Source organism: Diadema antillarum, unplaced genomic scaffold (assembly GCF_040938485.1).
Source record: "Diadema antillarum isolate AM-2024a unplaced genomic scaffold, OU_Dant_1.0 seq00001654_RagTag, whole genome shotgun sequence".
NCBI lineage: Eukaryota > Metazoa > Echinodermata > Echinoidea > Diadematoida > Diadematidae > Diadema > Diadema antillarum.
In genome coordinates this window covers 551,044-567,291 of record NW_027272355.1, presented here as the reverse complement: position 1 = coordinate 567,291, position 16,248 = coordinate 551,044, and the positions used below count along the sequence as shown (strand labels likewise).

At 37.6% G+C, this 16,248-nt stretch overlaps 1 protein-coding gene across 3 annotated transcripts in view; it reads right to left on the bottom strand.

Annotated features, from left to right (window-relative positions):
• Window positions 1-742: 742 nt before the first annotated feature.
• LOC139711399 (uncharacterized) overlaps window positions 743-16,248 on the bottom strand; it is a 274,375-nt gene continuing 258,869 nt past the window's right edge. For all 3 annotated transcript variants that reach the window (XR_011709522.1, XM_071623284.1, XM_071623285.1), the window contains 2 exons: window positions 3,059-3,226; window positions 743-1,736 (listed from right to left, as the gene is read on the bottom strand). Coding sequence is in view for 2 of the 3 variants with exons in the window: in XM_071623284.1 (XP_071479385.1) it covers window positions 1,705-1,736; window positions 3,059-3,226 (200 nt within the window). In the remaining variant the exon portion in view is untranslated. The remainder of the gene's footprint in view (window positions 1,737-3,058; window positions 3,227-16,248) is intronic.

The following is a 16,248-nucleotide window of genomic DNA, read 5'->3' as shown; positions in this document are numbered from 1 at the left end:
GAATATATTCAAATCTCTTTTTTGTGTGTGTATTTTGCACACTTTTGGTTCAATCTCTAGTTTCAGCAAACTAACAACTGTTGACTGCAAGCAGTAGCCTTTGCTACAGCACAAAAGTTATTGAAGAAATTACATCATGCAGAAATTACACATGCTTTGGCTTAAGGGCATTAAGAAACTTGACAAAGATTGGTATTCATACATTCTCAACTATAACATTTTGCTATAAATATCTGATGTAAAATTTACAATGCATGAAATCAGCTGTCAGTGTGTACATCATACACAGTCTAATGGTTAAATACAATGAAGTTGGTTAAAAAATCACATTCATGATTACAATATACATGCAATTTAGTAGCAAACACATCACAATTAGTAGGAACGATAAATATGAAAGCAGTAACTTACTAGAGAAGCACTGAAAATATCTATTTCATGCACCAAACAAAGTTCAGATGTTATCTTTACTTAAGATAGGTATTAATAGGGTCACTAAAAGGCAAAATTAGAGTAACAATTCAAAGAGTATGTATGTTAGAGTTGCACATGTGCCCTTCAATCAAATCGTCTCAGGAAGCTATTGAAAATGGTGTTCCAAGAAGATCCACTACAGTTGTATTTAATCTTTCTGTCAGAACCCTGATAAACTGGGATGTACATGTAGAGAAAGGGGGCAGGGATGGGGTGAAAAGGGGGGTGAGGAAGAGGAGGTTGAGGTGTCCTGAGATACATGTAGATGGTTAGCGCCAGCTGTCCACAAAACAGAGAAAAATATTCAAACAACGGACAGCAACGCATCCACAAGTGGTTGGATCAGTTTGGTAATAGTTTCTTTGTCTAGCGAAGTAATATTTTCCCCCAAGTTCCAAAACATAGGTGAAGACATGAAGACGTACAATTTGTTTGTTTTTTGTTTTTTTCACATGCACATTTTTATGGCTGCGCCAAGACAAGTTCACAGTTGAATGACATGAGGCATGCCTGCGTGCTGCCTTTCCAGTGAGATATGGGGTGCAGAATATTTCAACAGGTGAAGACGCCGAACCATCTCCGGTTGGAATTTGGTAGGTTTGTCGAGTTAAACAATTTGAGCATCCGTTTTCAGCATGCAGTGGTCAAGAGTGAGGAACATGCTACAAGTACATTAAGTTCTCTCTGGGATGGTTGTTCATCTCCCCAGAAACATCAGTGCCCAGCCCCTTCTTGGGACGAGGGGGAGGGGGAGGAGGAGGAAGAGGGGGAGGGGGCACCCTGGTTGTAATGGTGCAGTGGGTCACCCATGCAGCAATAATGTCCACATTCTTCCAGCAACATTATTCCTAGCCAAAAGGGCAGTTGTACACTCTTGGCGAAGCACAGATTGTGTTCCAAGGTGTTTATTACTTTGTTTATCGATGTTTTGTGACATGCGGTCATTCCATGCCTTTGAAGGTTTTTACAGATAAATGGCGCCATATAAATGCTGTTTCATCATCATCATCTCCATGCAATATTTTGACGGAATGAAGAAATGAGCACAATGACTGTCAAAAAAAAGCTGATGGAAGCATAGCTTTTTTTTTTCTTGTTACTGACGAGCTGGAGCAACTGGACAGGCAGGGGGAAAAAAAATATTAACAGACAGATGGATGGATGGACAGAACAACAGAGACAGACAGACAGACAGACCGGCAGATCATCATCGCATTTTCCCGTTGCCACTCACCTTCCCTTTGTCTCGAGTGTGACGCACGCTGCAGCGCAAACCGTCAGCGCCGTGGCGACGAAGTCAACAAGGGCGGGACCGGAAGACGAGAACACCAGGTGAACGTGAGACAAGGGGAGAGTGAAGAAGAAGAAGAATTTAAAAAATAGAAATGCATCATCAGATCATTAAAACAATGCACAGGGGTCATGAGCATTGTGTTACACTTCTACACTGAAGATGATGAGTAGCCTACATTGTATAAATCTAGGTGGCGGATGCAGCTATTTTCTTGCTATTACGCAAGAAAAAAGTCTGATGCGGCGAGACTATTGTCTTTGCTATTAAAAGCGAAATGTCTGATGTGGAGAGACTACAAACAGTGGATTCACGTGAAACATCATCTGCCTTATCTACTCGTCTTGCTTTTCATAGCCACTGTTTTCATATTATCGAGTAAAGCACGAGGTGCTCATAAGGGGTGGATGCTTCCACTGTTCGTAGTCTCACTTCATCAAGTGTATTGCTTAAGAAAGACACTAGTGTCACCCCGTCAGACATTTAGCTCAACAGCTCCATAGCTGCATCTTCCGCCTAGATTATAGGCTACAATTATTGGGTAGTTGGATACCATGTCACTCCTTGTAAGACAGGAATGAAGATAATATCATATACATGAAGCTGAAGTTCGAGCTGGTAGAAGACGTATTAGTCAAACTTTCTACTGTCACATTTAGCCACAGACCTTTCATTCAGTCATTGGGGGTTTTTTTGCCAATAACTGTCTATTGATTTATATAATTCCTACTAAAACAAATCATTATTGGACATTCTTTCATAGCTGTAATCACCGGAAAATGAAACTTTAGGTGAAGTTCACAGACCTTTGACTTTAATAGAGTACGTAGTCCATCAGAAATCTGGGCAGTGCATCGACTACTGACTCATGTAGCATGCCTGGGCAAAGTTATCACGAAAATCTATCATAGAATCTTTTTTTTCTCCATCACCACCCCCCCCCCCTTTAAATCAGGTTTGAGATCTGTGTTGTATGCAGTGACAAACAAGAACTACTACCCAAAAACAAAATGCTGTAAAAGTGAAAATTTTCGCAGTGTTTCGCACAACCAGAAACTAGCGCGAAAATAAAAGCATGCAAATATTTTAGCTTGCCATATGTTTTTGTGCGTGATGTCTTTATTCCGTGGAATTAAAAACACGCGAAACTCTTCTTGCCCGGCCAAGCGTGAAAAATTAGTGGAGCAAAAATATCCACTTTTACAGTAGCTGTCGGATTCCTGGGGGAGAGGGGTGAAATAACTTGTCGTCTTCAAGCGACAAGGACTCGTTGAAGTGCTTGTGCGGCCGTACCGGATGGGCAAATTGGTTCACAGGCGGCTGGGCAGCAGTACGTGCAACCTGCGGGGAAAATGTCTGGACACCGGCTGAAGCAGCAGCACAGGCCAATGATGAGACCGACGACGACCAGGCCACCGATGACGCCTCCGACGATGGCTCCAAGATTGCCAGAACCATTATCTGTAGGTCAAAGTGGAGAAAATACAGAGTGAGGTATGTCAGTGGGACATCTAAGAACCAAGTGTAATGTGTCCCACATCATTCTAGCACCAGGCATAAAGTTTTGAACATTTTTGTCTTGCAAAACTGGAGAAAATACAGACCAATGTGAGGTATGTCATAAAGTGACATCAAATCTGAAATCTAAACGACATCTAAATAAAACAAGAACCAAGTGTAATGTGTCCCACTCTTGTCATTCTAGCACCAGAATCCAAACATAAAGTTTTGAACATTTTTAACTTGCAAAACTGACAAAACATTCATTCATGATGACACACGACACACACAGACACACACACTTTATATGCAAGCATTAGAAAACAATAAAAACATTGCAAGCAGCATTGTACAGTTCAGGGTAGCGTTTCATGAAAGTTGTCAGCTCTGACAAATTGTCAGGCTCTGACAAATTGTCAAGTCTCTGACAACCACCATGGTAGCAGTCAGTGACCAGAGCATCTCAGCCAATCAAAACCACGGATTTTGCTAAAATTGTCAGAGACTGACAACTTGTTAGTGCTGACTAAATTGATGAAACACCCCCATTTGTATTCAAAATGCATTTCATTATCTAAAGGATACACTGGGGAAAAATGAGCATAAAAGAGACAGTCTGCTGCAGTAAACACTGATATCTATACAGTATTGCACAAGACAATGAGGAAGAAAAAAAGTATATCCTAATGTTATAATGAATATCAGTTTCCTTCAGTTCCAGATTATATTCTCTACTGCTTGAAATGAAGCCAAGAGAAAGTCTGATATTCAAATGCACCATTTGATAAAAAGAACAAAATAATATAATTGCAGCAATACTACATTGAAACAGAAATATCAAATTATGCAGGAAAACTATGCTAGTGACTTTATATTCAGGGATATATAAGATGGCCATATGCATGATTATTCATGTCGACCCCGGAGATGTATGCAAGTGTTGGAAAATTTGGTTTAAAAATATCACAGTCAGACTTGAAAGTACAATGCTTCTCTATAATTGTACATCATGTATTTCTAATTCAATGTTTTAAGCACTGATCCTATAATTCAACGCTCTGTGTATAGATGAATGATTTAAAGTAGACATGCATCAATTCTGTAGGGTAGATAAAGTGACCTGTCCATGAACACACACTTGAAGTATTTGTCTGGAATTCTCAGTATCACCAATACCAGCTAGGTGAGGTGTAGCGAGCAGTGTTTTAGATGCATTATGGGATCGCTCAGGGGACAAAGTTGGCCTGGTTTGGCTGCATAAATATGCACTCAGGTCACATTCTGTCATTATTCAGGGGGATTTTTGTTCAAGATTTCTTTGCTTTCCATCATGTGACCAGTACATTGAAGCCTTGCAGTACTTAGTAAACCATGGCTCTGGTGACCGCAAAAAAGTAAAATCTGGAAATGGAATTTTAACCTTTTTTGGTGTTCTAACAGAAGAAAAAAAGCAGGCAACAAAAGAAAAGCGGAAAAAAATTGCACTGAACTGCATGGGAACTATAAAGACACCCGCAAAACAACACTAAATGACAATGCTTCCAAGGAACCCCACAGTGCATCTGTGACAGGGCTCTGCAGCGTGTTCACAAGTTTTTCGCGCACTGGTGATATCGAGAATTGAATTTGCTATAGAGAGCAGGGTGGAATGACAATGTTTAGCCTTTCCCATCAATTTACACCTTTTGAATAAAGTCTAGAAATTATGGCTCATGTAATATGGTAAATGTGCATGCACTTGCTGTTGCATTCAGTGTATCTTTCATGAACACAATTACATGCATTTAACACTAAGCCCATCAATTCATTGCTTATGAAAAGAAATTATTCTCTTCTTTTCCTTTGACATTTTGTTTTGTTTTGTTCTGACTTGCTTTTTCATGCTTTTTTGTTGTTCTTTATTAGAAAGCAATTAATGAATAGAAAGCAGGGTTGGGGTGTTAGGAAAATATTAACCATCTCGGCTGCCATAAAAAGGAAGTCCCTTTGTGTCAAGAATGAATATTTGATCCAGACCTACAACGCTTGTTTATCAAAACTACAGGTTGTACTGCTAAGTAAAGAGCAGATAAGTGAAACATTGTCCGAGAAGGCAGAATGTGAATGCGAAAGTTTCAGAGCACTTGCAGGATGAAATCTAGCATGGAGTATCCTGGAAATATAATGCTTGTTTCAAAGTCCAAGTGTTTATTTTCAATAAACCTTTTCACGTGATGGAATTAGTGTTTTGTTGTATAGCAAACATTCACTTTATTTGGCATTGTTCACACTATCCGCATAACATTGTATAGCCATTATTAATGCAACTTAGCACTTGTAATATCTTGTGAATTGTGCATGCCTACATTGGGACCAGAGAACATTTGTATTCAACATGAGAATTATTATCATTATTATCATTATTATTATTATTATTATTATTATTATTATTATTATTATTACTATTACTATCATCATTATTGTTATTATTAATTATAATATCATTACTATTATTGTCATTATTATTATTGTCATTTCATTATTATTATCATCTTCTTTCTTTTTTTTTTTTGGGGGGGGGGGGGGTAAAAAGGTATTACATATGTAAAGTGCAATTTGATTGCCCAAAATAGAAAGAAATAACAACTCTCAAGTACATAGTTGCACTCTCAATTCTAGTGATGTCGGATACAGTGGATGTGAAACAGATAATGACAGATCAATTTAGTCACCAGCTGCTATACTTGGTTACAATTTTGCTTTCATGCATCGCCCCCACTTCAAATTTCAATAACTGTGTCTGAGTACACACGTGAAGTACAGTGCAACTGATACTGAAAGATATCTTCTTCATCATCTATTCATATCACAAGAGCTTCATATTGTTTATACTGTTTTCAAAAACAACCACACCCAAATGGCTGCCAATATCCATCCACCAAAAACCGCACTATACACATACACATACACACACACACACATATTTAATTTCATTTCATTTATTTCCGTATCCATTATTTCTATATAATCTATTTCCACATGCATGACGACATACACTGGACACAAACACAAATACACAGACACACACACACACACACACATACACACTCACACATGCACACATGCACACAAATAGAGCATGAATAAGAAAAAAAAACCCCCCAAAAACACAGAAACCATTGGTTAAAATAGAGGGAAGCAGCACATACATGCTTTATAACACGACTCAAGCAAATGGATCTAAGAAAAAACACAATCTTATTTCTATATCAAAAGCATTCAAGTGCTCTCTTCTGGGTGAAGAAAATGCCTGACTGTGGAACATGGTCAAAACATTCTATTTTTAATATCTCACACTCTTTATTCACTCTGCACATGCAGTGCAGTAAAAGGCAGAAATATCGCATCGACAGGTATCAGCGTATCATCACCATTAAATGTTCATCAGTGACGCCACAACACTTTCATCTCACAGCCACACCCTGCCTGCAATGCATCAAAACAATTACGTCACCCTTCGATATATAGCGAGCCATCTTGAAATTTGTACATTCAGTGTCGGAGCTTCGCGCTCTCGAGTGTTTCCACGATTAGTCTGCACAATCCAGTCATTGATATCAGAGTAGAACTTGACTCATTCTTTCCATGTATTACATATGACGTCTCTTCCCAGTGAAACTTCATCTCTTTAAAAGCTTTAGGTACTAAGTGAAAGCTTGGCAGCTGCAGAATCACACAGCAAGTTTTTAGGAAATACTCGGCGAAACAAAGTCCCCTTCCCTTGTACGACAAAGCAACCATCGCATCCACTGGCAAAGAATATATTAGCCTTTCCAAATGCAATGCCTCTATACACATCCTAGACATAAACACAATTATTAAATCTCAATATCATTACTTTAACCCTTTCCACACAGAAACTTGGTGGCCTGTGCACCAAGTCTATGGGAGTTTCAGATTTAAAATATTAGCATGTATTATCATTCAAATTCCTGTTGTTGTTATCGTTGTCACTGTTATCATCAAAATATGTAAATTGCGACATATGCTCTACCCATTGTCTTCCCCTCCCCCTTGATGGTATTATACCAGGGTGATCCACAACTTGAAATTTGAGCAGGTTGCAAGCTTTAAATGTGAGAATATTGTGGGAATTGTATGTGTGTGTGGAGCGCAGATGACAAATTGTGCATACAGTGTTGTTCGAAATATTTCGAGATGCATATATCCTTTTACACTGATACAAAGTACCGGTACGTTTGATGTCTTGTGTCATGCATTGTACACACATTTTCTGAATACTTTGATGTTTCTCAAGTTTCGCACATGTTATTCATATGTTTTTGATTACATTTAATTTGGGGCATGTTGCCAACTCTTGAGGATGTTGCATACCATGTTGCTGGCTTTTGAGGATGTTGCACAAGAATTTGAGCATGTTGAAGCGACATGCTCAAACCCTTTGTGGAACACCCCAGTGGTATACTCACACTATTAATGTCAAAAGATTTCTATTAAAGCATTTTCATTTTATTCCTTTTGCTGCAGAAGAGGTGCAGTAGCATACATTTGACTTAAGGGACTTCTTTTACTGCCGTTGGAGTCTAGTTTCACAGACTAATAGGGATATGGGGAAACCCCAGTTTGCCACTGGCTGTACAGGGTGCGTCACCATGGCGACCAACCCTACAACCTCACAGTCCCACACTGTGCCCCTGTGGCTGCCACTGCTGCTGTAAATTTTATGCACATGCAGAGTGGCTGTGCTATATTACCGAACGGCTGCTGGTGCAGGGTAGCACGCGAGGGCAGATGCAGGGCCTCAGCATACATACATAATCAGCCTTCCCTTCACTCTCCTCGCGAATATGCACGGTACGTACGTACGCATCTCTTCGGGAAGATCGGATGACATTTATCGAGCACCGTGCTATTTTCAACCTGGTGCAAGGCAAAAGCTGTGCTCCCTCTATGCGCAGATGTGGATGAATTAAAGAATACAAACTCTGTTGCTGCTGGGAATCCATTTTATCACACAAGTCACTGATACTGCCTCCCCGATATATTATGTGCCAAGCCAGCCAGAGCCTCTATTGATGCTACACATTGGCACTGCCATTATCATTCTGTTAATACATAAATACATTTGCTTTGCTGCCAAAAGAGATATGCTTTAATAAATACAGAATATAAAGAACAAAAAATAAAGATACACATTCAAAAATAGAAGAACATAATAGCTATAATATATACATTATGTAGAAGAGAAAGACAAAGATTAAAATGTGTTCTTGAGGAGAGCTTGGTTTCAAATTTGTGTGTCATGTTTATCATAGCTTTAAAGAAAAGATAAATCAAAAAGATGTGATCAAGAAGACATTACTGATTCACTACTTTACAAAGCACAGATGACTAGGTATGAAATTTGATTCTTCTCAGTATGAACACTGTATCTCAACATTCTCTAGCACAAAGAGGAAAGGACTCATACACTATATTTTGATGAGATTTTTTAATGAGAATTTTAATGGTAAGAGAGTTGTGTTAATATCATGCCATTTATAGCATGCCATGGATGCAACATTCATGCAAAATTGCCATAGCTGATGACAGGTCACTGTATTTCATAAAATGAATGATTAAGGTGGAAGAACAATGCAATATCCTCATCAATAAAGTGTGGGTGTGTGTGGTTTTTTTAAAATAAATATGACACAGGATTCACAGCATCACAAGAGCTACAAACTGTAGTCATAGACAGTGATATTTATCTCAAAGTGTTGACATATTGTTCAGTGACTACTTATGATTATTAATATGCAGTCTTTCTTTTGTTTCCTGCCTGTGAAATGCTTGTTATCAGTTCCTTGTAATTTCCAAGATCTGCGTGTTCACAATACCATCTGGTTGGGACACAAACCCAATAAAATCTCAATCAAATTTCACCCCTTCACTTCACACGCATTCTGTGCTGATAAGTGCATTTTACCGCGCACAAGGAATCTTTGATTCAACTTGAGGGCGATCTAACTTGCATGTAAAATCCATGTCAACCAAATTCACTCCCGTCCATGCATGAAAATGATGGGCTAACCCTGCAACTCATATTTGTATACCACACAGGTGGGTCACCATCTGTTATCCCCATAACGGCCCTGGGACGTCAAATAGCCGTCAGGGGGAGTGAAGCGCATTTTCAACAGTTATTAGTTTTCGTAATTGACCATTGAGGTGCGAATATCGTGATGGAAGAACCATTAGCCGAGCATCATGGGCGAGTGATGGTTTGGAGAAGGGCGACTTTACACCGACAGGCGATAAATGTTTCCGTCCCGCTCAGATGATGAGTGCTTGTAATATGGTGAGAAATGTTGTGCATGTGTTCATTATGTCAGATGAATTCTAGTCAGCATGTAATTCTAGTCAGTGTGTAAAAGCCTCGTTAATTTTGCACTTGTGAGAAAGTGATGATTGACTTTGAGGCACATTCACACTTTTTCAAAGGAGACCGTCTTGATTTAAAGACAAGAAAATGATTTAGCCTTTGTTTGAAAAGGTTAACCCATTGAGGACGGACTGATTTTGCTATAACAGTACTCGTTTCCTACAGACACCTGCCCAAGTATAACTTAGGACTCGTCTTAAATGGGTTAAAGTTGCAGTATGCTGCAGAAAATTATTACAAAGTTCTGCAAATTTACACTGCTACACTGCACATTCCTGTCTGAACGTTTGGTGCACTAATATCATTGTATTACATAAATGTTGTCAACTTGTGGAATATCAAAACTACAAAATGAACACAACAAACAACTGTAAAAATAGTTATTTGAAGGTGTCTATGCATTTTGAAGACATTTTCTTGTCAAATTTTTGATATTTCTATGAATGGCAAATCCTTGTATTAATGATTAACAGTATTTACACATTTTTCTTTTTTAAACCTTCTTGTAAAGTATCAAGCATAAACACAAATTGTAAAGGCAAGCAGGCTACCATAGATAGAATTTTGCCAGTATCCTTTAGAATACAGTAGCTTTGAGATGCCCCCTACCCAATTTAGAGCTCTCAACACACAATGTAGGGCAGGGATGTAATGACATTTACAGATATTGCTGGAAAACTCTACAATCTCGTTAACGTCAATTGCCTTTGTCAAATTGGGGTGTCTAGAGCAATTACTTCAAGGCGTAGCCTCCGGACCGTAAAGACCGACATCGTGTGAGCGACTTTAGTTCATCACAGGGACTGTGTTTACATAAATTGCTTAGGCATGGCTTATTCCAACAGACCAAAATGTATTTTTACCGCTATGATACATACATGTACTGTTTGTAAAAAAGTAGTCCATGTACTATGCAAGAAATACAAAAAAAAATATTACAGCTATACATGCTATAATTGTCTTCATATTTGTTGCTGATATCATATTAAATCACCACTAAATCTTTAAAAGTACATTGACTTTTCTCTTTATTGGTATATGATTACTAATTTCAGATTATCATCATCACTATCAATTCTACTTCTACTGCTAAAAACTACTACTGCTGCTGCTGCTGCTGCTACCGCTGCTATTTTCACGTACAGATGTTTTCGTGAATGAGGTCACATACATTTTCGTGAGATGTTGTTTTCGCGAATTGACACAAAGGCCTAAGTGCACTACTACCTTAGCGTATGGTGACATTTTCGCATGTTGTTAAATTTGCAGTCCAACTGAGATTCGCGAAATTCACGAAAATTACAGCTTATACAGTACATTACAATAACTTACTACTACTACTACTACAACTAAGTACTACTGCTATTACTACTACTGCTACAGTACTTCTACTACTACTACTACTATTACTACTTCTACCTGCTACTGCTACCATTTCAATTTCTGTTTTTAAATATCTATATACAAATACTGATGGCATCGTCTTTCTCTGCAATTATCCTATGCTTTCTTTTCTTTGTGCATAATATGAATTCATAAAAGTCTGAAATTACTAATAAAATGCCATGTCATCTCTTTCTTGGATGAGGCACCACAAACGAATACAAAACAAGCTCACCACAACGCAAAAATAACCACATGAATTATTACTGACTTGGAAAATCAAAATTTGATCTTTGAATACCTCACAACTAGGAACTATGAAGGAGAGAGGCAAGCAAATATGGAAATATGAAAACTGGCAAAAACAAACAGAAAGGAAGCCACTAGAACACACCGTACACAAACATCTAACCATATTTTCCATGTTAATCAGGGCCTTATAGGATTAAAGGAGGATCAATCATGATAGCATAATCTACCACAATCACAAAACATCAAGAGATAATGCCACCACCACCAAAGAAATCCGGGTAATCAGGAGCTCTTATAATCACATTTTCAAAGTGTGTAATCATTACTTCAGCAGAAATTTGTGCCTAACCAATATCCACATTAACACCTGCTTTTAATCTGCTTGTTTTTTCTTTTTTCATATTCATCATGTTTCATTCATTAAAAGTATTTGACTTGATTTGAAGAATTCCTGGTTGCATGCAGTGAAGCTGAATGTAAATCACTTATGTTGTTTTTTCAATGTCATCATTATTGTTTTTGGTGGGGGTTTTGGCCAAACCAATCATCAGAGTCAATCCTGTATTATTCTGGTTTCTAAGAATGCAAAGCCTTATTACACAACGCGTTTAACCCTTTGAAGACCGAAACTTGGAAATAACAAACTGACGTGACACAGGTATAGGTGGTCATAGCAGAGTTAAAGGGATGGTATAGTATTGGTGGATATGATGATTGGGCTTTTAAACTTCCTGCGAGATACTGAGAAACCCCTAACGAAATAGTACAGAGCATACTCAGTACCATTCTAAGGGAAATTCAAAGTTTATTCGATGAAAATTGCTTTTGGAATGGCTGAGAATGGCGAGACATTAAAAAACAACATTAAAAAAAAAGCTATAATGATGAAAAAGGTAGGTCCCACATTTTATTAGGATTGCTCTGTTTTGGATATCTCTGCCATTTCAAAACCGTTTTTTAATCAAATGAATGTTGAGTCCCTCTTGGAATTACATGCTTTTTCATATTTCAAAGAAGTCTCTCATTATCTCACCCAAAAATGTTCGAAACCAGAAGTTAGGTCTCAACCAAAGCTATACAATCCCTTTAAGCATATATGTATATTCCAATCGTCAACGCCATACAACGCATCACTCACTCCCAATCCAGGTCAGGGCATTTTGCTTGTTTTCCACCATCTATTTTAGGGCAAGTCCAAGATAACGCGCACGTTACGTATGGGACATTCAGAGACTTTTATGACCTGAAAAATAGTGTTAATGGCCTTTGATCATATTGAACTTCATCATGGTGATTGATATCTAGGAGAAGTATAATCATGTAAAAAATTGAGAAAAATGACCTTGACAATTATATTCTAGAAGAGAAAATATGTGCCATTACGTATGGGACCAGAAAAATTTTGTTTTTTTGAACATTTTTTTCAACCTCAAAACTCTCTGAAAGTATATCATTCTACAACTTGTAACTCACTGTGATGAAAGTCACAACACTCAAGATTATCACAGGTAAGTTTCATGTAATTAGGCAAAAAGCTCTAATTACAGGTTCTAATTAAAGACAGACATGACGCGTTACGTATGGGACAGTTACGTATGGGACAGTTTGTCCCCCATTCATTTAGTGTGTAAAGAACCATGTTTATGGGTATTTTGCATAATTATTGAAGTAAAATCAGTTGAAACTACTCAAATACTGATCCAGATTGTCAAGGAAACAATATTCCCCAAATATTCACCATCATAATCATATTCAATCATATTTTTATATATTTATGACCAACTTGGGTATGCATGCCCTTTGTCCCCCATTCGTTTAGTGTGTGGAGAACCATGTTTATGGGTATTTTGCAAAATAATTTTGCAAAATACCCATAAACAAATTTTTGCATAATTATTGAGGTGGAATCAGTTGAAATTACTCAAATACTGATCTAGATTGACAAGGAAACAATATTCCCCAGATATTTACCATCATAATCACATTTAATCATATTCTATATTTTTTATGACCAACCTTAGTATGTACTGTATGCCCTATTTTCATCAGGATAGTTACTACTGAAAAATTGAATAGTTAAGTGTTTACTTCCATTGATGAAGGGCAGTTTGCCATTCAGTTTCAATAAAAAACAACTTGACACAAGAAATATCAAGTTTAATAAATAAGCAATACCTGCTGCGTGGAACCCCAGTGATCGAGTAGATATGTGATGTCTGTCTAGCAGTCAGGTCATTGATTCGAGTCACACCTCAGTATGTATACCCATGAATTTTGTCGTGGCTACTATTGAAAACTGAATAAGGACAATTTGTGTATCACTTGCAATAAATAAAAAATCATTTTACTTTATTTTTATATATATCACAACCATTTCAAATTGGAACTCCATCACATAAACTTTGAATTCCTCTAGTCTTAAGATTGTATGCTCTAATAAGTAATTCATATAATTGGTTTCCAATCATCTCATTAAATGTTGAAAACTGAATCCTCATTTCTACAAAAAACTATACCATCCCTTATATGCTGATTTTTCATTGTGTATTTTGCCATTTTCCCCTCCCCCTTTCTGAAAATTGTTCAGTCAAGTTCATGTATTGTTTCAAGTGTCTATAACTCAAAAAGTAGCTGCAATGTTGGGATGCTTTCTTCAGGATGATTGACCATTTGTGTACTGAGAGACCTTCCCAGCTAGCTACATGCATTCACATGCAATATGTATGAGAATGTCCCATACGTAACACATTTGTCCCATACGTAACATTATTTCAATGCCTAATAAAAAATGTTTCTTTTACTTTTTTTTCTTTTTTCTCTGGTATATAATTTCTCTAAACAATAAATTAGAACTTTCCAAAAGGGCATTAAAATAACCTTAGCAATTTCAGAAAAAACCTAAAAAAATGACCTCATTTTGTTACGTATGGGACATCTCGTGATAGGACACGAGCTAATTTGCATAATCATTTGCATAATCCCTAAATTTTCATACCAAGTTAAACTATGTGATGAACTTCTTATGTCCACATACTAATCAAATATCATTTGCTTTCCTTTGAATTAATATGAATTTTTATAAATGTCCCATACGTAACGCTGTGTTTCACATTTATGCAAATGAAGCCCTTGAAATTTGCATAAATTTACATAATATCATTTTTTCCTCCATGGAAATCAAAACTTCAACTCATAAGCTTCAAAATGATACCAAACATGTCAATATTGAGCAAAGATGAAATTTTGCCTTCTGAGGGGACCTTATCTTGGACTTGCCCTTTACCAATCAGCCCCTCGCCGGACCTCTTCACTCTTTTACTCCCTAAAAATTGCATCGCTGATGTCTGACGGGGGGAGCGTCGTCAGCAGTGACGAGAACGTCAAGCGCAAATTGCCCGGAGCGCACTTGCCGATAATTGCTTGCCCCCCTCACCCCCACCCCCAACTCCCTCCACCCTTCCCCATGCATCTCAGTGAGCTCCAGATACGGGGGGTCATTGATGCTACGCTAAACGTGGAGAGATGATAGCGATTCCTCCTACAAAACGCATCATCTTCCAACAGGCTCCACCCCCTACGAAGCACCGGAGAGGCTCCGCATACCAAATTATAAATGCTACTGTGACTTGCTGTGTATCAATTATCTATTGATTACAGGCATGATATAGCCATGACTCTATAAAGGCAGAACCACACACTACTTCTCATCCTCCGCAGCATAAATTGTTGAATACATACAAACTGCAGATGGTTGCTAACTGTTTGTCTACATTTTTAAAACCTGTACAAGTTTCAACATCTTGTTTGAAGGACTATAAGATTATACAGGAGTCATCTCAGTTTTTTCCTCAGTCTCAGTTGAATGCATTGTAGCGTAATTCATCATTTTAAAATGGAAACCATCATCACGTAACTACTGTACACTCATATTATATCAGCAGAAAACATACCGAGCTAACATTTTTGAATGTTCTAATAACAATAACAAAGCAAATGGCAAGTGCTGTCTCATAAGGATTTCGCTATCTCAATTTGTGATTTTAGTGTTTTTATTTTTTTTATATCATTGACATTCTGACCCTGTCCAACTTAAATGATGTATTGGTACATAGATCTGTGGTATGAATTTGGCATTCACTGAATGCCAGCAGCAATTTACGAATCACAAAAGTTTCATGCATCAAACGTTTCTGGTTTTAACAGTAGTTTCGATGTACAGTATAACGGGCGTGGCCTATGGTCTGACAACACTTTTAGTATAATGGTTTCACATCCTATTGCACTTGGTGGCTATTGAGGTCTTGGACGGTTTGCAACCTCTGTGCATGTGTAGGTCATTCACACAACCGCAAAGTCATAAATATTTTGTGTCGCAATTTAAAATGCAACACAACATTTTTTTTAAAAGACTTTGGACATGATAAAAACAGCTGCTTAAGTGTCTTTATAGTGAGATTCAAAACACGATCCGCACACCACTAAAAGTGTGATGTTTTCAAAATAGCCACAATTTGTTCATTATAAATATATATATATATATTTTTCTTCTGAATAGTCCAGATTATTTGAAGTGCAAAGTGCATATGAATGGTGCGTGAAATTGTAAAGGTTTCTTTTACATTCCAATGTGCAAGGCTTGTGGTTGGACACTTCAGAATGGTTGGGTTTATAGCTCTGAGACTCACGCATGTCCAGTTTGGCCATGCTCGACTCAGAGCGACCGGAGTCTTGATTTTTCTTTTTGACAAGGTGCGATGTGAAATGGATCACAGTTTTGTTTTATTCTTCTTGCCTGTGTTACGTGTGAACAAGAGCACAAAATCGTGATTCAAATGATGCTTTTTCAGTTTGTGTGAAAAGGATTTTGTTTTTGTTTTGTTTTGGTTAACTTTTGTAGATTCACTTGTTGCACTCCATTCAAGTT